The 19,931-nt window shown below is 44.4% G+C and overlaps 1 protein-coding gene across 17 annotated transcripts in view; it reads right to left on the bottom strand.

The window, feature by feature from the left end:
- PPFIBP1 (PPFIA binding protein 1) overlaps positions 1-19,931 on the bottom strand; it is a 100,913-nt gene that overhangs the window by 34,909 nt on the left and 46,073 nt on the right. For 16 of the 17 annotated variants that reach the window (XM_051772383.1, XM_051772380.1, XM_051772378.1 and 13 more), the window contains 5 exons: positions 16,264-16,425; positions 14,392-14,597; positions 3,147-3,233; positions 2,193-2,306; positions 1,495-1,626 (listed from right to left, as the gene is read on the bottom strand). In XM_051772383.1, the coding sequence (XP_051628343.1) occupies positions 1,495-1,626; positions 2,193-2,306; positions 3,147-3,233; positions 14,392-14,597; positions 16,264-16,327 (603 nt within the window). In that variant the 5' untranslated portion in view covers positions 16,328-16,425. Of the gene's footprint in view, positions 1-1,494; positions 1,627-2,192; positions 2,307-3,146; positions 3,234-14,391; positions 14,598-16,263; positions 16,426-18,977; positions 19,072-19,931 lie in introns of those variants that run through there. The other variant, XM_051772381.1, reaches the window with a different exon arrangement.

The raw sequence follows: 19,931 nt of genomic DNA, 5'->3' as shown, positions 1-19,931 counted from the left end.
AATATTCATTTAAATACTCAGCTCATCTAAAATAGTTGATAATCTACTACTTTAAACAGGAATAAAATACTGTGTAATTCTGATAAAGCACTGCCTCCAAAATACCTCTTTGAGATTTTGTAAGGGCTGAGACAGTTACAACTAATCAGCCATTCATTTTCCCACTGAACCAAAGGAAATTAAGATATATTACCCCCTTCAGTGTTTAAGCCTAAGCCTTTTTACAGCTATAAAGTGTTGAAGCAAGGAAGAAACAATATAACAATTTCTATCACACTAAACTACGTCATTCTGGTTTTCAAAGGGAGGGAGGAACATTTTAGTAATAGTTCATTAGTTCTGGCATAAACACCCAGGAAATAAATCTATATAGCCCCTAATTAAAGATAATTTATTTTTATCAAAGGCATTAAGTGTATTTCAAGGTATTTCAAAGAGAAAGGTCTTCATAGCCTTTTGCACACAGCTTATAGAGTTGCAGTGCATGGTGTGCTCCCCACACTGGAACCACTTTTCTAGGAAACAGTAGCTCCACATCCATCTTCTTGGTATGTGAGTTGTGCTATTTAATTATGGAGAGACTGCAGTTCAGGGGGGAAACAAAGAAAGGGGGAGTACAAGAGAACTCTATGATTAACTAGATTTAATAAAAATAAGGATAGAAAGAGAGGAAGGAAATCAGACCTGTTACTGAACCAGAGGAAAAGGTGACAGCAGGCACATGGATCCATCCCACAGCTTGGAAAATGTGCTGTCACACAGTTGTCACCACACACAGAATCACTTACTTTCAAATCTGAGAGCAATTCAAGTAATTAATTTTTAACCCGTGGGCTTCAGGTCCAAAGAAAGCAATTCAAAAGCAAGCCTAACTTTTTTCCTTATGCTCATAGATACAAGTGAGGAACGATGCTTCACTGGAAACTAAGGAGGTGGGAAACCACTGACTGAAGTGGAAATTTGCGCTCCTGTGATGACAATATGGTTTTTTTTCCTTCTAGAAATGAAGGACATCTGGAACATCCACAATATGAACACCTGACATTTCAGCTCGTTTACAAAACCAGAAGTAGAAAACTTCGTTCTGCTTTGCAGACAGATCCAAGGTTTTTCTGATATGGGTATGTCATCCTGGCAGCAAAGCTCAGCCTGATACTTGCAGTTTCCTGGAAAAACTGGGTTTGCCCACCTGTTTTGAAGCTTTCTGGCTTCAAAAATGAACAAGGTTCAGCTGCACAGACCTGCAGTGTATAGAGGGCAAATGCCTGAGGGGAGCACTGCCAGGGATGGCAGCTCTGATGGTAGGAATCCCAAACTGGCTCTGGGAATCTTCCTTTGTAAAACCAGAATTTAACAAAGGGGCCACTTCTTATTTTAAGAGATACATTTTTTTAACCTTAAAGATGAATTCCCTTCTTGCCTGGTTCAGGTTTCCTTCAGGTAATGTGAAGACACACACAGCTTTCACAATTTATTCCATTGGGTTTTACTCACCTCTGTGTCTCTGAATCTGTCCTCATAGTCCAATCTATCCTTCTCTACAGATGTAAGCTTTAATTTCAGAGTGGAAATCTCTGCCATAAGATCCAGCTTCTGAGTTTCAAGAGTCGTTCTGCTTAAAAGCTCCTGATTCAAGATAAAGAGAACAGAATTATTCACCCAAGGGGAAGAAATCAGTGATTTATTTTGACAGCTAAAGGTCTCCTTCATGGGGAAAAGCATCACCCTCTTCCTTGCACTCTGTGAAGCCCTGGGACACAGCTATTATCCATCTGACAGACTCCAGGAACCTAGGATGCATCTGGGATCACGGGGGCACTATCATGGGCTGGCTGCCAGGACGAGAAAAAAGCCCGTCTGTCATCACAGTTGCTGTGGGCAGCAAGGAGCTGTGAAGGGAATCCACCCATCCTGCCACACGGTTTTGATCTAAAGGCTCTTTGAAGTTCAGTGGGGAAGGACTCAAAGAAGAGCAGAACTGGATTCTTACAGTGTAAAGCAGCCCTGACATTACTAAGCACAAAGACTTCTACTATATTTGAAAGTAAATATAGTAGAAAATTACCCCTTAGCTAAGAGATATCAAGGGCTGCAACACCTTGGAGTGCACTGCTCTCACCAAAGCAAAATGCAGGGTTTTTTAGGACAGAAGGAAGACAAGACAGCAAGACAGGCATGGAGCTGTGAAATACCTGTTGCAGCATCTCCTCTGTGGCATTCAGCTTCTCCCTGTGCTCCTCCAGGCAGAACTCCAGATCCCGAATCTTTTCTCCTTGGGCCTCCACCTGGTCTGTGAGCACACTTACCTGGACAGCAGGGAAAAAGGGATGCACATTTAGCACCTTGTGTCTGTGTCAGCCGAAGAACTGCACGTGCTGGCTGGGCCAAAGATGAAATGGGACCATGCAGGGAGGAGAAGAAGCAGCAGAGCTCTGCAGTGGACACAACACTCGGCAAAGGCAACAGGAGAGGAGAGAAAACTCCCCCTTCACACCACAGTTTCAGCCAAAGTTCTGGCAGGTGCATTGCAATTCTGCATCTCCCCTCCTGGCTTGTCCTGGAAGTTTCCATGAGGGGTGGCTGCTGCATTTTGCTACCAACAATTATGCCTTTGCCGTGACAATCCATTAGCTAAACCCATTAGTTCCTACCTTAACAACCAAATAGCCAAATCTCACTGCTTACAATTTATTCTCCTTCCCAAGGATCACACACTGTGTACCATAACAACCAGTTTCTCCTCTTGAGAGCAAAAAAAGCAAAGGAGGTTAAAACACACAGCCCAAGGCTGGGCAGGACCAAGACAACACCTTTGAGACACCTTTCCTAAGGACAGGATATCTGTCTCCTGATGCAGCCATCATGGGAATGGTCATGGAAAGTGGGAATATTAAAGATATACATGAATGTAAGTAGGCGGCTGCTCTGCCAACATGCTCAGCTAACAAGATTCAAAGACAGATCGGATACTCAGACATAAAGGCCTTTGGATTTTTCCTGCAATCTAAATCCACACCCATCCTTAATCTGGGTTAACTGTCCAAGACATCACAACTTCAAATAAATTCTCAGAGGTTTTTATCACATGCTATCAAAAAGTCTCATGAAGGCAAGAGCACAAAAAAATAACTGGGGTGACAACTCACTTGCAGAACAAGAGATTCCTTATCATTTTCCAGACGAGCCAGCCTTTCTTGATAAACATCTCCATTCCCAGATATGTGTCCATTAGTCTGAAAAATACAGCAAATAGTGCACAGTCAGCAATTGTACCACAGTGTCATCCAATGCTATCAACACACTTAGGGAGTATTTTTAATCTGTGCAGTTTAAGAACAGATTTGTAGTATTCTCCAGCCCCCCAAGGGTTACATATCAAATATACTGTCAACAAAGGACACATCATTCAGGAAAGAATTGTTCAAGGGCTTCAAGATGAGAAACGAAGAACCTTCTGGTGACCCAGTTCTGCAAAATTCACTTACTGTGCATTCAGCATTTTGCTAACAAAATTTGGACTCAACCATATACAACGCTAAGCCAAACTTGCAAGGAGACAAATACCCTGAGACACTGAGCAAGTGAAAAAAAAATGTACAATCTACAAGATGTGTGTTATGCTTCTTGCAAGTCATACATACAGTAAGAGACATCTTTTTACATCAGGCACATCTTACTGGGTACGGGTGAACATCTGCACTCTAAACACATCTCTTTGCAAAGCTGCCTGAGGCTAAAGAGAAACAAGAATATATGTTAATGCTATCAGAGAGTTCAGAGGAATCGGTAACTTTCTTCATAATAACTTCAATGCTCTTGAGCAGCGAGAAGGGTTTTATTCTAACCATATTCAAAGCTGTCTCAAAGCACTCTGTGATCCATGCCATGATCAGATCTTGGCTCAGGACAGAAATTCGTGTTGCCATCATTGCATAAATTGCTCAGAGGAGTCTGAGAAGCTGCTCTGACATCCAGCAGAGACACACCCCAATGTTGAGGGGCCTTGATTGCCTTCTGAATATGTGATGATCCTCGTGCCCTGGTGAGCCTGCAGCACAACCCTGCCTGGAGAGGTCACCTCCACCCAGGAGCTCCAAGCCTCTGGTTCCTGCTTGGAATCTCCCCTTGGAGCAGCTCACCTCCCCTGATTGCCAAGGATGCCTCAGGAAACCTCCTGGTTGAAACTCCTTTTCTAGGGTACATGGCTGACCTTGGGTGGTGGGAGAAATTGCCTTGTTTAAAAAATTGAACAAATAAAACTCCCACCAGCACCACTTAGAGATCAGACACAAAGCAAACAGGAGGAGGTAAAAGTGTCTGACCTCATCTTAATGCTCTGAAGAAATCAGTCTGTGTCCTGGCAGCTCTTAAATCAGTGAGCAGGAGCAAATGTGTCTCCCAAGCAATACCTTCTACATGGTGACCATAATATCTTCCCTGAAAACCCAAGCAACCTAAGAAAGGATGCTCTCTAGCAGTTTGTACCAATACCTTGTATCATGATCTGAACTATGACCCTGTATCTCAATTATTTAGCCGCACATTACTAGGCCACTTGACCACCCAGACACTGAGCATCAGGGCAAAATTCCTCTAAACATCAGAGTTGGCCATATTTTCCCCCTGATCTCTACCAGGATTTAGCTCATGCCATTGAAGATCAGTGAGATCTTCTGTTTTGTTACGCTTTAATTTAGATGAAAGAAGCCAAAGAGCTTCCGAAATAAACCTGTTAGCTGCTCATGCTTTAGATCTTGTCACTTGACTTGTATGTGAAATACAAAACTGAGGGGTTTGCCTACTTTTGCTACTCTCTAGGTTTTTTAAGTCCTCCAGTACATCTCAGGCCATTACTCAAGACTCTGTAAGAACAGCACTTGCATTTTGTAACATACAACACATTAATCAACCCAGTGTGTGTGTCTGATGTAGGAGAGTGGTATTCATCCCTCTTTGCAGGCAGCAGAAGTGCAAAGACACCCCTCCACCCCGGCTAACAAGAAAGTCCTTGCCAAAACATGGACTGAACTCCCTGCCTCCCAACCACCACATCAACACATGAACCACTGACCCCCCTGATACCTCCAGTCAGCATAAGCAGACACAAATCAGCTAAAACCAAAGGCTGCGTGAAGAAAATGTGGGGAGGGAGGTCTTGGTTTCACACTACGATGAAAATGTCTTTACAATGCTGTGAAAACCAACGAGGTGTTAAAGCATAATGTTAGTCATTGTGCTCAGCATCTTGCCAAGACACCTTTGTTGCTAAACTCCCTTCACATTTCTGACACAAAAATCTGCTTTGCTCAGCACGTCACACTTGGCTTTAAAATAGGAGTGTTTGGAGAGGGACAGCTCAAGCCAGAGCCGTGCATTGACATCAGAAAGAGGGAGGAGGAAACCCCAAACAGCATAGGAGCAAAAGTTGTTCTCGCTCAAAGCCAAATAAAAGGGCTTAAATAATCATAGACTAGTTTAAGCTGGAAAATACCTCCAAGATCATCAAGTCCAACCATCAACCCAGGACCACGTTCACCACTAAACAATGTCCTCAAGAGCCATATTCACATGTGTTTTACATCCTCCCAGGGATGCTGACTTCACTGCCTCCCCAGGCAGCCTGTTGCAATTTTCCCCTTTCAGGGAAGAAAATTTTTCATAATATCTGACCTAAACCTCCCCTGGTGCAACTTGAGGCCATTTCCTCTCGTCCTGTCAAATGCTGAGGGTAGTTCATCTTTTTTCTAGGAGAAACCTTGCAGAGATGTCTTAGTTTTGCAAGCTGTGTGTACTGGGGGCAAAGATCACTTTTGTGGCTATTGCCAGAAATATTTTCTAAAACCTGCATAAAAGCAGACCAAAACCAGAAAACCTTGTGTACAACCCAGGAGCAGTTGGTTTTTTGCCTGAACTGTTTTAACTTCTGAAAGATAGGACTGACTCTCCATTTTAGGTACAAGAAGGAAAGAAAGTCACCAACTTTGGTTTCAGTGGAGAAAAAGATGACACAAAAAGACCATGGCAGCTATTTCCAAGAGCAGCAGTCCCAGCACCTCTCAGGGTGGTGTGGAGACCAGAGACCTGCAGGCAATGGACAGATGCCTTCCTCAGACTGCTCTGCACTGTCTGAGGTAAAAAGTTGATTCCTGGCATGATATTCTTCCCAGACAGATGAGAAAGGAAGAGGGGAAATGAAATATACGAAAAGAAGAATAGAGTAATGATGGCAGTGAGTGGGACTGAAGAGAAATAGAGAGGGAAGATGCCCAAACACTGAATATGGGAAAGAAGTGCATGAGGAGATGAGGTGAATGGAGCCTTAACAGCAAGGAAGTGGACAAAAGAAAGTCTGAAAGATGCCAAGAGACCTGGTGTGTGCAAAATCTAGGTGAGCAACACTCAGTGTGTCCTTCAGAAGTGTCTCTCCACCTGGGAACTTGCATCCTCCCCCTGGGACTTAGCCTGGCAACTACCCACCCTGCAAAGCAATGGCTTCACTTTGGGGGAGAAAAAAAGAATAAGAGAAGCAAAAAAGAAAAGTAAATATTTGATTCAACAGCATATTTGGGGCACTTGGTAGTTCTGGATCAAATTTGTATCATTTAAGTCAATACAGGATTAACATAGTTTATGAGCTGTGTAAGAAAAGCTTTCCATTTTCCAAAGAAGGCTTCTTTCATCAGCAACTTCAAATCTATCTTCAATTAAGCAGTTGGACTTTGCATGTGTTTTCCATTTAGGGATTAACAGCAAGACATTGTATGGAAAGAGAAAGCAGATTTACCAATACAGATTGTAATCCTAAAAACAAAAGAACAGTTGTCAAAATGCCACTGAGGCTTCACAGAAGTTTGAGGTTAAGCATTTACTTAAAATGCCTTATAAGATCAGATCCGGTGCACTTAGAAACTCTGCAAGATCAATCCATGGTTAATCCATTAAACACGTGTGGAAGCTTTGTCTGTAATCATCTAAGTGTAAAAATCCACGCTGCTCTGGAGGGTATTATTCCTGGAGTAAGTAGATGCATTACCAAACTTTCATAGCTTGCCTGCCTTCGTTCTTTAATCCCTTTTCCCTGGAAGTGAGTAAGCATTCCAAACTGCATGGAAGTTTCTAATAGCTGCTGGTTTAAACCTCCCAATAAAAAAAAAAAAAAATCCATTTCCTCTCCGTTGCTGAATTCTCCTTTCAAAAATAAAAGTCATTTTTAGCCTACTACAGTTGATACCCTCATTTCCCTTCATTTTCTCTCCTGCTTTGGAGGAGAGAAATAAGCAGCACAAATCACACTGCTCTTGCTGTATGTGCAGTTTGATTTGTATAGAAGGAGCTGCCACTCCACAGCATCATTTCCTTGTGCAGCAGATTGCACTGACTGCTTAGACCACCACAGGCAAGTCAACAGTTGGGCAAGTGAGCTGTCCCTGACACCTCTTCCCTGACCATCTGGAGTTAAATTAGAGCTCATCAACATGCTTACATTGTTCACATCATTATAATACACATTACCTACGCTTAGTTAAACAAAGTTGCTGCTGTTCTGCTTGTTCCCTCAGCCTTAGAGAGTCCCTTGCAAGGGGGTTCCTCCAGCCCCAGCTACCTCAACATCACTTTGTGTGCCACAGGAAGAGCCTCCAGGTTTTCCAAGCAAAGTATTCAGATACAGAGCCGTGACAGCTTTACCCTCTGTAAGCATTGATTCTGTCCCACATTTATACTGGTTTGAGCACAATTCATCAGTGTTTAACCAGTTTGTGTGGGACTCCCACCACTGCCCTCCCAAACTGGCATCTCCTGCATTTCACGCTCCCTGCTCATCCCTCTGAATATTTGCACATGCTCTGGAAGCAGACAGGTAGATCTGCTGCTAAGCTTTTCCTAAGATTTACACCTTAGTTCCTCCTTACAGAATGAGAAGGGGGGAAAAAAACCCCCACAAACCCTCTCAAACCCCCCACTCGCACATTATATTTTAAAGGCTTCACTACAATAAAAGTGAATTCTGAAAGAAAACCAGCTTAAGACAGCCCTTCACTCTGAGATATTTACCTGAAACATTTTGTAAATATGAATATTGAACAGGGAAGATGCATTCGTGTCACAATATTCCCTTTCCTCAACAGCAGCACAGCTGGTGCCTGATCCAAGAGGAGGATGAAATGCCCATTCCCTGCGTTGCCCAGCTATGGCTTGTCACTGGGAGAAATGCAGGAGCCAGAACAATCACGGAGATCCTTACCTTATTTAGCCACACGCAGTGCCCGTGAATGTCCCAGCTGTACTCCATGCTGGTCATGACTATTTTCATGCATCCAAGGACGCCGGGGGCTGTGGGGATAAGCCAAAGCAGGGACCCGCAGCCCCAGCGCCGTCAGGGCTCCCCCGAGCCGAGGGAGAGGTGAAGCGATTCAGGTTCCCCCGCCTAACCCGGGATGGAGGCGAACAGCGGCAGAGTGGGAGATGGGGGAAGCGGAGCCCGTGAAGCAGCAGCGCTCCTCAGGCGGAGCGAGCAGCTCTGGGGAATTAACACATCAAAGCCCGGCAAGGAACTCTTCCAATCCGCATCCCGACGCAGCAAGGCAGGGAGGTGCAGAGCAGTGTAAACCTGACCTGGGAGCAAGGACAGCCCCACGCAGGTGGCACCACCCTCGCTCCTTGTCAGCATCATCCCCTCCTCTGCTCCTCCCGGCCCCGCGGAAACCATCCGACCCCGAAGAGCAATTCCCATCCCTCCACCTGACTACAAAGTAAATAGAAGGGAGCTTTCTTTTCTTGATGGGCTATTAATTGTAAAAAGCTGGAAGGACACATGTAATTAATTCACTTGTAGACGGCAAGAAAAAAATGGAAGGAAAAGGTTGACTCAGCTGTCCCAGGTCTCACAAGTGGCTTGGTCTCAAGTTTAGTATGACATAAAATGCAACAATATCAACCAACCTCTGTCCTCAGTTTCAAGTTTCAACTGACCCAGTAACAGCAGCAGCATAAAAAGTCCTTAATATATTTTATTACAGAGCCCAACTTGGGGAGTCCTATGATTATCTCAAAAAAACACAGCTTTTATAATTGGAAAGATAAAAATCTCAAAAGTATGAATACTGAGTAACCCATAATAAATCAGCAGAGCAGAAGAGGAGCAGAAGCTGTGCTTTTTAAGCCACACTGATGCATTTTGGATTGGGAATGGTGATTTTTGACAGCTCTGCCATTAGGGCTGCATGGGTTGTTCTTACTGCTGATGAACTCATCCACGATGCATGAAGATGCCACGCCACAATGTGCTATAAATGAGCCTGTATCATCTTCCAGGGTTAAAAAACACACCAGTCTGGATGAAGAACAAGAAGCAGGGTCCTGTGTTTCAAGAACTTTGAGAGGTACATCTCTCACAGACAGAAAGTATTGCTGGCAGGGAATTTATGATGACAGGCTGAGACAGTATCACAAGACTCCTTTCATACTGCAAACTTGAGGAGGGATCTCAGGTATTTGGTGGTAAACACCCATGTGCCACACATTACTATAGGACCTTTTGATAGCTAAACCCAACAGCAGCAGAAGCTGAACCATATGACTGTACTGTACACCCACGCTAAGAGAATCAAACAACACACTTTGGTTTGAAGATGAGACTTTTCCATGAATAAGAAATATGAGATGATTTCTGGCTAACCAAACCGCTTCCTCCACTGGGGAACCACCCTGCTGCCCAAATAGGTCAACATACCTCAGTAAGATTACAAGCCAAGTTTATCCACAAGGAAAATTTCTCTCTAAAAGCTAATATTCCCTCCTATTAACTCCCACTACTCCCAGTCACCGCCTGGAAGAACCAATTTGTTGAAAAAATGTCCAAATCTGAGGCTGGTCTGTGAGACAGCAGCAACACTCTGGATTGCACAAACCACTCTGAATCCCACAGCTTAAATTAATCTTCTGATGAGCTGAATATGTTCTATGGTTGGACTTGGTAATCATCTCAGAGGTCTTTTCCAACCTTAATGATTCCATGATTCCACATAATTCAATAAACCTTTGGAGGCCATAAAGTTTGTTTTGCTTGACAGTTAACTTCAGAAATTTGCTTCTTGAGTGAAAAGAATTAATAAAATATGTATTATTATATATGTATATATAAATTCAGAAAGTCACTTCCAAAGCTAACACCACAGTTGCACTTGCTGTGGGTTTGAGAAGAAGTGTTATCCTGGCTCGTTCATCCCAGGGGCACATCCTTTAAAGAGGGAAAGGCACTCAACAGGACCCATATACACAAGTTCAGATCAGGAGCTTGGGGAAAATGGCTCTGAGACGTGGGAAGAGAATGTTCACCCACTCCCTTCCTTCACTCTTTTTAACAAGACACAGTTGGTTTCTTCTTTCTGGGAAGGCTGTTGCATAAGATGTATTTTTTAAAAAAATTAAAAACAAAAAACCCAAAACACTTTCAGGAAAAGTAATAACCAGCAAGAAAACTGTCTCTTGTTTCAACTGAAGAAAAACTGGAGCAACATTCCTGACTGGGACCAAGATTTCTGAGAATTACCTCCAAGAGACAGATCTATCAGCTTCCAGCTGGACACAACAGGGCTGCAAAATGTGGAGTTTCATTTAAAATGGTCTTGCTGGTGGTGATGATGTTACAGATCCTGCTGTCTGTGTTCAAGCCAGAGGCTCCATTTTCCCAGAGTACAGCACACACTTTACTCAAGTACACACTGGAATACACTAAATATTTCTGTTGAACAAGAGAATTCTGAAAAATCTCCAGAACTCTGCAACAGTTATGGCCTGGCTATGGATTACAGGTCTAGTCCCCAGGAAAAGAAGAGTGTCTGAGCTTAGAAAAGGCCTCAGCCCCTTTCCAGACTTGGAACAAATGTCCTTGTTTGTAATTTTTTCCCTGACACTCACGTGACCTCCAGGCGCACATGGAGATGTGAGCAGGGTTTCAGCAGCCCAGAGGTCAGTTTTGAGCTGGAATGACAGGTTACGGTTAAACTGCCTCACTTGAGCAGCAGAGAGTTGCATGTACAACTTTTCCGAGCTCCCCATGGGCACTAGCCCATGGATTCTCTTGAAAGAGCTCTGCCAGATGCCGAGGCACTGTCTGTGTGCTCTGGTGTCATGTGGCCATCTGGCACCCGCCAGTTAAAGAAAAATAAATCAGCATGAGGCGTTCTAACTCATTGGCCCTTTTTGAAGGGGCACAGACTTCCCTGATACATTGAGAGGAGCACAAAGGAAGCAGTTCAGGGACACAGGGCAGCCTATCCTGGCATGGCAGAACTGAGTGCTCTGCCCCATTTTACAGAAGCAACTTTGGGAGACTGCTGTCATCTCCTTTTCCCAACTCGGGCACCAGCGGTTTCCCTGCAGGGCCAGGAGAGGATTTTTCTCTTGTGACACAGTGTTTGGAAGCAGCAAACACTATTTTTGTTTTCCCCTGAGACACAAGAGGCTTGCTTACAGCTTGGGATGGGATGTCACACACCAGTTCCAGCAGCTCGGAACAGCCCAGTGGAGGATTAAACGAGTTTCAAACAAAGGAAATGTCTTCCCTTCTCGGTAAGGATGGGCATAGTTGCAAAAAACCTTCCTGCAAATCATTCACAGAATCACAGAATATGCTGAGTTGTAGGGGACCCGCAAGGATCATCAAGTCCAACTCCTGGCCCTGCACAGGACACCCCAAGAGTCACACCATGTGCCTGAGAGTGGTGTTCAAACGCTCCTTGAGCTCTGGCAGCCTTGGTGCTGTGCTCACTGCCCTGGGGAGCTTGTTCAGTGCCCAACCACCCTCTGGGGAAAGAACCTTTTCCTAATATCAATCTAAACACCTTCCTGCTGAGACAGGGACTGGCAACACTGGTGACACCTGCAAATCCTGTGGTTGTAGCAAAGTATAAGTAGAACACTTAGTCTTTCCTCCCAGGGGCTTCGAGGATGCCAGAGAATGCAGGGGAATAATTCGAGGCAGACTGAGGAATAACTGAGGCATTGATGGAATTTTCTGCAATCTCTGGTATTCACAACCCCTGCACATCTTCCCCAGTGGTCAAGACACACTAAACTGAACGGCATAATAGAGCCCTTCCCCTCCCACTCAGCCCATGGATGCAATAAAAATCCATCACTGTCTCATTGCCACGTGGTGATTCCCCATCACGTTGGTCTGAAGGACCTCATTCCAGATCCCAACAGCCAGGCATCCCTAACTCACACATTTGCCATCACAAGAGGTCACACCTTATTAATCTCAGCAGGCACTGCAGCCTCCAGCCATGTTGCTGGGCCCCTTTACCCCAAAGTGGATCAGCATCACCGATCATGGACTACAGATTACTCTGAACACCATGGAAAAATGTTCGCCTTCCAAGACTGTTTATTTGGCATTTTTTTTGATTTATAAAGGCCATACTTGCATGCAACCTGTTATGTCCCTCAGTTTCTGCTCCACACAGACTAGTTACAGCAATGTTCACTGCTGTTTGTTAGGCAGGAAGGAAATGCTGATGCTGGCAGGAACTCTGTGTGTTTTAAAGATCTGACTCTAATGTCACTCCCATCTCCTCCTCCTGATCTCAGTGTTGGCTGCCACACTTTGACAGTGGAGGCGAGGTCCAAATCCCACTGGAGACAGTAGGAAAGCTCCCACATGCTTCATTAAGTTTCAGGCATTTTCAAAGGAGTAGTTCAAAGCAAAGGGAAAAAAAAAACAAACCAGAAAAAGAAGGTTCTCCCCTCAAACCTTTCTGCAAGAAACGAGTCCCAGGCCCCCATCTGTCCCCACATTGCTGTGCTCAGCCCCCATGACAGCAGATGGCATGAAGGGTCACTCAGCACCAGCCACAGCACACAGAGTCCTGCACCCTGCAGTCCTCTGAGCACTGAAATAAATCCATTTGTGGAGATAAAAAACACCTTCTGCAAGGTCAGCTCCAGGGTGACTGAATCCTTTCTAGGGGGTGTGATGCCCATCCTGGGAAGGGACCAGGAGATGGTGGCTGTCTGGTTGTCTGTCCCAACAGTGGCAACGCACAGGGTGCACACAACACGGAGCCACCACAGTCCTGCATCACACCCAGCCTTCACCAGATCTGCATCCCAACTCCTTGAGTTCCAGTGCTGGAGCTTCCCCAAAACCTCTACACACCCGGACCACCACGACACAACCCTTGCCACAGACTACAAACACAAGGACTCCTCCTTGGCCCTGCTCGGAAGTCACAAGTCAAAGGACACCTGGAAGCAGAACCAGCAGCTCCTTCAAAAATGATGCTGTTTAAGTCACCTTTTGGTAAGTACACAATTTTATTTCCCAGGGTAGTGTTCAGGTAACCTACACTTGAATAATCTTTGATTTTTTTGGGAAAATCAAGTTGTGGGGAAAGAACTGCCTTGTCAGTTATATTTCTGTGTATTTTTAAAGTAAGGTGACAAAAACTGGCTGATTCACAAACACAGAAAATATAAATATGGTTTGGTTTAAACCATATTAAACCAAATTAAAGGGATGCTGAGCTTATACCACTCAATTCTGTGTGAATCAGGTAAGGAAGCTCAATAATAACACCAGTTCCTGTAGAAAACATGTTGCCAAAAATGCTTTTTAGTGAAAAGTATTCATGGAATATGCCAAGTTGGAAGGGACCCACAAGGATCATCAAGTCCAACTCCTGGCCCTGCACAGGACCATCCCCAAGACTCACACTATGTGCCTGAGAGTATCACGCAAACACACCTTGAGCTCTGCCAGCCTTCGTGCTTTTCCCACTGCCCTGAGGAGCCTGGTCAGTGCCCAACCACCCTCTGGGGGAAGAACCTTTTCCTAATATCCAACTTAAACCTTCCCTGACACAACTCCAGGCCATTCCCTGGGTCCTGTCCCTGGTCCCCACAGAGCAGAGCTCAGTCCCTGCCCCTCCTCTTCCCCTCCCAAGGAAGTTGTAACTGCAGTGAGGTCTCCCCTCAGTCTCCTCTTCTCCAGCTGAACACACCAAGTGCCCTCAGTGTCCTCACATGGCTTCCCCTCAAGGCCCTTCCCCATCTTGGTTGCCCTCCTTTGAAAGAAACTTTTTCCCTCCACCTAAGCATCTGATTCTTATAAAAATGTCTTTCCCCAGCCCTCTGAGATGAAACAGCAGTGACCAAATATTTTTTGCTCCCTCTATTTTCCCATCAAAGAAAGCAGAGCCCAACCCATCGCAACAGGTATTTGAGCACCAGCTTTTCCAAGGCGCCACAGCAGCACCTCCAACCCAAAATCTCTTCCCTTTGGTTGCCCAAAACTTACTCCAAACTTTTTTAATACCTGCATAAAGCAGAGCCAGTCTAGCTAAGACACAAAATGAGCCTGTTAGGGGGTAGGACAAGGTGAGACTGTACCATCTGACTTTGGAGCCACTCGATCAGAGCCTCCGCTGTGGAGTCTGGGATCTGGCAGCGCAGTCCTTCTCTCTCATCCGCTTCCATCATCTCCAGCAATCCCCGCAAATCCTCCACCAGGTGCAGTGCCCGCAGACCCCCCATAAAGGGGGAGGTGGGGGACTGGCAGTCGAAGATGCCGTTGGAATATTCCAGAGCCTTGGAACCTGGAAGGAGCAAAACCACACGGTGTCAACACCAGGAAAGCGGGAAGGATGCTGGGAAATGGCAGTGGTTGTTCCTGATAGGAGTTTATTCCAGCCAAACTCAGCACTGGGCTGGATTCTGCCCACACATTTGTGAAAGCTCCAGCAGGAAGGAGGTGGGCTGATCCACAAGGGCTGGGAATGCCACAACCGTGCCCGTGGGTTTAAGGCTCCCCAGGATGTATCGGAAACAAAAGGTATGCTGGGGAGAACACACTCCCTGAGTCACCCTGTAGAGACTGAATGATCCCAGGCAGGCAGTGATGGTGTCCAGAGGAAACCATGCCCTGCATTTTTCATGTAGGAATATGTTATGCTGCTATAAGGAATTTCAATTTTTTAAAAGAATAAAGGAAAATACAAAGATAAATAAAAAGACCAAATCACTCCTCCATGGCAATAGATTTCAAACCCAGCAATTTGACATGGTAGCACTGACATCTGCATGTTAATAAAGAGAAAATTCTCTCATTTGCATAAACCCACAGTATGTATATTTGACCTACATTAGAAGTTGCTACATATTAAGTAAGAAGGGAAAGTATGAATTCAAGATTAAGGTTGATTTAAGTCAACCTAGCTAACTCCAACTATAATTCCAGTACACTGATTTTGTGACCTTAATTCTGTAATACCTCGGCACAATGAGATGTGTTCATGACAGACCTTCATTTGCACTGTCAACTTTTAGAAACTACAATGATATGCACCTCCATGAACTTTCATTCATTTCATCTGGCAAGCCACAAAAATCCAAGTATTTCGCTAAAGTCCCTTTAAAAAAAATAAGGAGAAAAAAAATCCCCACAACAGCACAGGAGCTGATACCCCTTTGTTATATTACTTTATAGGGCTGTCCAGAGACATGGGTAAATGAAGTCTGTGGTGACTTAAACATTCCAACATCACATTTTGTTTTTATATTAAGCCTCATCCTGCCATTACTAACTCAGGCTCTTGGAAACACAAATACTTGACTGGATCCAAATACCAGTGTCTACTTACAGAAATTACTAAAGTCACAGCTTATATGTATTTTTAGAGATCATTATGATCAAATTGAATCCCCTTAACATTTGTTCCTGCCATGTGTCCTTAAGATCTTCAGGAAAACTGCAGAGAAGAGTCGTTGTTCAAACAAACCATGCACTGTACAATTATTTTTTCCCTAAGGGGAATTATTTAAGTGGAACTATTAAAAACTTTATAACTGTGTTGCTATACTTGCAGAATTTTTTTTCAGTTAGGGTAGCTGTTTGCACAGCTCTGCTGGAACAGGATTAAACCATTAGATTCTTGTTGTTTTGCTCCTCTGTGTTGTGTACTTTATTTTCTAACTCACTAAAAAAGCAGAGGTTGTATTCTTTGTGATGCCTCTCCTAGGGGCACTTACAATTTACAGGTACTTATAAAAAATTCACATGTTCAAGGTAGGTCCAAGCCAAATATTTGGAGCCAAAGCATTCCAATTTTGAAAAAAAAAAAAAGAAAAAGAAAATTCAAGTCATGTTTTAACTCTTCGGAGCTAAACCAATTACAAGCACATCCCATTCTCAGCCTGAAACTCTGTCCTCCTGAGAAGGGAGGACCCAAAAAGCAAAAGGAGCCAGCTGCCCCAAGTTTTTACCTGCTATGATGCCATCCATCTGCTCCAGAGCCGCAGCCAGCATGTCACTTGCATCACTCATCATCTTTTCTCTTCTCAGGAACAATCACCAGCTACACCATAAGGAGCAAGAAAACACCGGGTGCATGAGCCGGGTCCAAACTCTCAAGTCTGCAATTTAATCTGCAAAAGACAATTTCATTTCACTGTGTGTTCTCTGAATTCAGACATCGTTTGCTGACCAGCAGAAGACCAAGAGGTGTTCACCACCAGGCAGGAACTGGCACCAAGGAATCAAAGCTCCAACCTGATGACCCAGATGCTACTGTTGGTCAGCCCATGGCCTGCTCTGCCCACAGGTCCATGCCATTGAAATCCCACATGGCACTTCCAGGAGCTCACACAGGAGGCACTTCTGTCACTAAAAGGAAGCTGCATCTCAGCAATAAACCAAGTGTGTGCCTGCTATATTTTCCTCCCCAAGAGTTTGCAGGTATAGAAAAAGAGGATTCTGACCATTTGGTCAAGATTTCTGGATATCTGACAATCCAGAATTTCCAGGTATGCAACTATTTGCTTGTAGGCAGAATATCCCACATGGCCATGACTCAGTGGATTTAGTGTACAGGCAAAGAGTATCCTGCCAAGACGTTGCTCTGAGTTTAGCAGATTCACACTCTAACAATGATTGCATTTTTACCCTCAAACTCCTAAAAAGATTTTTACCTGATCTTACCCTCAAACTCCTAAAAGCCAGAGGTGGTCCCCAAAGGAGTATTTCCAGCAGAGTCTGGAAAAGCAAACATGCTGCTTGGGCAGGTGAACTAGACCTGAAATCCTGATGTGCTACAAGTTAAGCAGGTGCTTAGGAACTTGGCTGCAGTGGAGCTGCACAGGCCAGAGGAATTCCCAATCTCTCTATCCCGGCACAAGGGACACACAAACCACCAAAATAGCCCAGATTGCCTTGGCTTTCATCTAAGGCATGTGAGACTGTTCTGCCATAAATATAGTTAGGGAACAAAGCTAAAGAAACACCAGGAAGGAAAACTCGCTTTAACCTTTGCATGCCCTGCCATTTGGGTTTTGTATTAGGCCACACTGCTGCTGACATTTGCCCCAACATAAGCAATTAAGAAAGTTTTTCACAGCATCTCTGGCAGAAGTCCTGAAAAAGAGTCTACTAAAAAACAAAGCAAAACAAAAATTCATGGTATAAACTGAATTTTCCCTCTTGTGAGTCACCTTATTGGTTTGACCCAGCTGGGAAGTAGCTCTTATTGGAGGCTGCCAGCTGGCTTTTGCTGAAATGCTATTCTTAAAATGCCAACGAACATTTCATCTTCCATAACAACACTTTGATTACATGAAGTAGATCCAAACCCTAAGGTGACTTTTGAATGACAGCACAAAGGCTGCTGCATTTTTGGCAAAGGCCTTGCTTTGTTATTTAGTTGTCAGAGTCAGAAGGGCCAAGAGAATTGAAACAGTCAAAATACCTGTAAGTTAAGATGGTGCAAATCTTAAAAAATGCTGCAGCATTGTTACTGAAGACCTTCAGCCTTCAAGAAGGAAGCCTGATTTTAAACACAATGTAAACCTTCACCTTCAACCAGCACAATATACAGATCCTACAAGACATTTGGTTTAGTGCCTGATAAATATGAGCAGAAAATGCAGCTTTTGCAAATACATTCACTTCAACATTATTAAGACAGTCTGGTTTTTTCTGCTTTAGGATTTTCTGGCTCTGATAATCAGGTCCTGCTCAAATATGGGTGTCTGTAAAGGCAGAGTGTGAAGATCTGTGGTGGATTTCCCTCTGAGGGCGAAGGGCACATGGAAAGTCTGGGGCTGCTGCTGCCTCCAGGCAAAACACTGACTTCCTCACAGTTTTAAGTGAAGAAGGACCAACAGTGCAAAGCAACCACAAACCTGCAACAGTCAATTAATGTCTGGGAATCAGGAGTGCCCGCAATTTGCAGAAATACTTGATGGAGGAGTAAAGAAGGCAGAAACAGGTTCTTCTCACTGGTGCCCAGTGACATGACAAGAGGCAATGGGCACACAATAAACCTCAGGAAATTCCACTTAAGACTCAAAAAGGGGGAAGGAAAAAAAACTAAATAAAAAGAAACTATTTTTAAAAGTTTTGTTCCTGCAAGACTGGCAAGCACTGAAAAGGTTGCCCTTTTGAGTTCTCCATCCTTGGAGCCACTCACAGCCTGCCTGGATCCTGTGTGGTGCAGCCTACCCTGGGAATCCCTACTTTGGGCAGGGGAAGGGCTGGAGACCTCCAGTGGTGCCTTCCCACCTCACTATCAGTGTGTTCAGCGCAGGTCATGATCAAGCATTAAATACAGCATTAAATACTGAGGAGGCTGCTCAGGAAAAGCCTCCTGGAGGTTAAAAACACACAAAGGAACAGAGTGTTCCATAATCACAGGGCATCCCTGGCTTCTCATCTTCTGTCTAGGAAATACATGAGCTGGGGACAAGGAACTGCTAATTTACACTTGCATAATAAAGCCATGGCTCGTAGGCACCATCCTTGCACTTCATCCAGGCACAATCACCCCTCACGTTTCCAAAAAAAGCACTCCTTGCTTTTCCTAAACAAAGGGTTTGTCCATGGTTGCCAAAAACCATAGGACAGCTGTGCTGACGAGAGCAGCAGTGGTAGACAGTGGTGCCAAAAGGATCCAAGAGATCTCCAGCATCTATTCCACTCTTACCTGGCTCTACTTCCAAGGAAAGATACTTGTCAGTCTGCACAGAGCTTCCTCCACTGCTTCTGCCAAAGGAGCTATGCTGTTGAGAGCAATTTTAAGATAAAACTTACTGAAGCAAGTCCCTGCAAACACACCAATCTCCAAAAACCACTCACAGAGCATCTGTCAGCAGCCTGACCGAGTCTACAGCTGAGAAACTTGGAGAGGTGAAATGAGAAAGAACAAAAAGCCCCCAAGCCGAACAGCTGGAGATGATACAACAAAAAATCCCATTTCTCCGGTTATTTGGTCCTAAAGTGGTCATTGAAAATCAGCCTGGAACAGCACATACTGCTCTGGCCACCTTCCCAGCACAGTGCAGCCCATCCAGCAGTCAGGAAGTAAAATTGCTGTGATAGGAAAATAATGTTGGAAGAGTCCTTCCCTGGGAAAGGCATAGAATCATTTTGAGGCTTTGCACACCATTACCAGCACATGGATGGGCAGAGAGGAAATGGGACCTCGTAACCCAGCAGACCAAAGAACCAAACTGCAGAACACCAGAACAGACAACAAACTGCAGGAGGAAGAGGGTGAGAAGAGTGGGAGCAGAGGGAGACAAAGAAATGCAACTCATAAATCAGTGCACTACAGGAAAGAGGACAATAATAATTAAACACCAGTGGTTATTCCTTGTGCCTACTGAAGGACATCAAGGCTGCCTGTGACTTCCCAAACTTTGAGAGAAGCCTCAGCTGGTCACTAACACAGCACGGCTTTCCCCATATGTATGTTCCATTCTTTCCTCTTTATGGCTTTGGTCTAATACATATAAAACATAAGAGAACACTCAAGACTTCGGGTTGTTTTTTTTTTCTTGGCAGTGATTAAGGAAAACCACACAGGTAACATGAATGAAAATCCATCTTGGAGAAGTGCAGTGGAGCTCCTTAGGAAAATAAGGAATAGCTAATGATG

This window comes from Manacus candei, unplaced genomic scaffold (genome assembly GCF_025592945.1).
Source record: "Manacus candei isolate 608988 ecotype Guabito, Panama unplaced genomic scaffold, ASM2559294v1 h1tg000153l, whole genome shotgun sequence".
Classification (NCBI taxonomy): domain Eukaryota; kingdom Metazoa; phylum Chordata; class Aves; order Passeriformes; family Pipridae; genus Manacus; species Manacus candei.
This window is presented reverse-complemented; position numbering and strand designations above follow the sequence as displayed.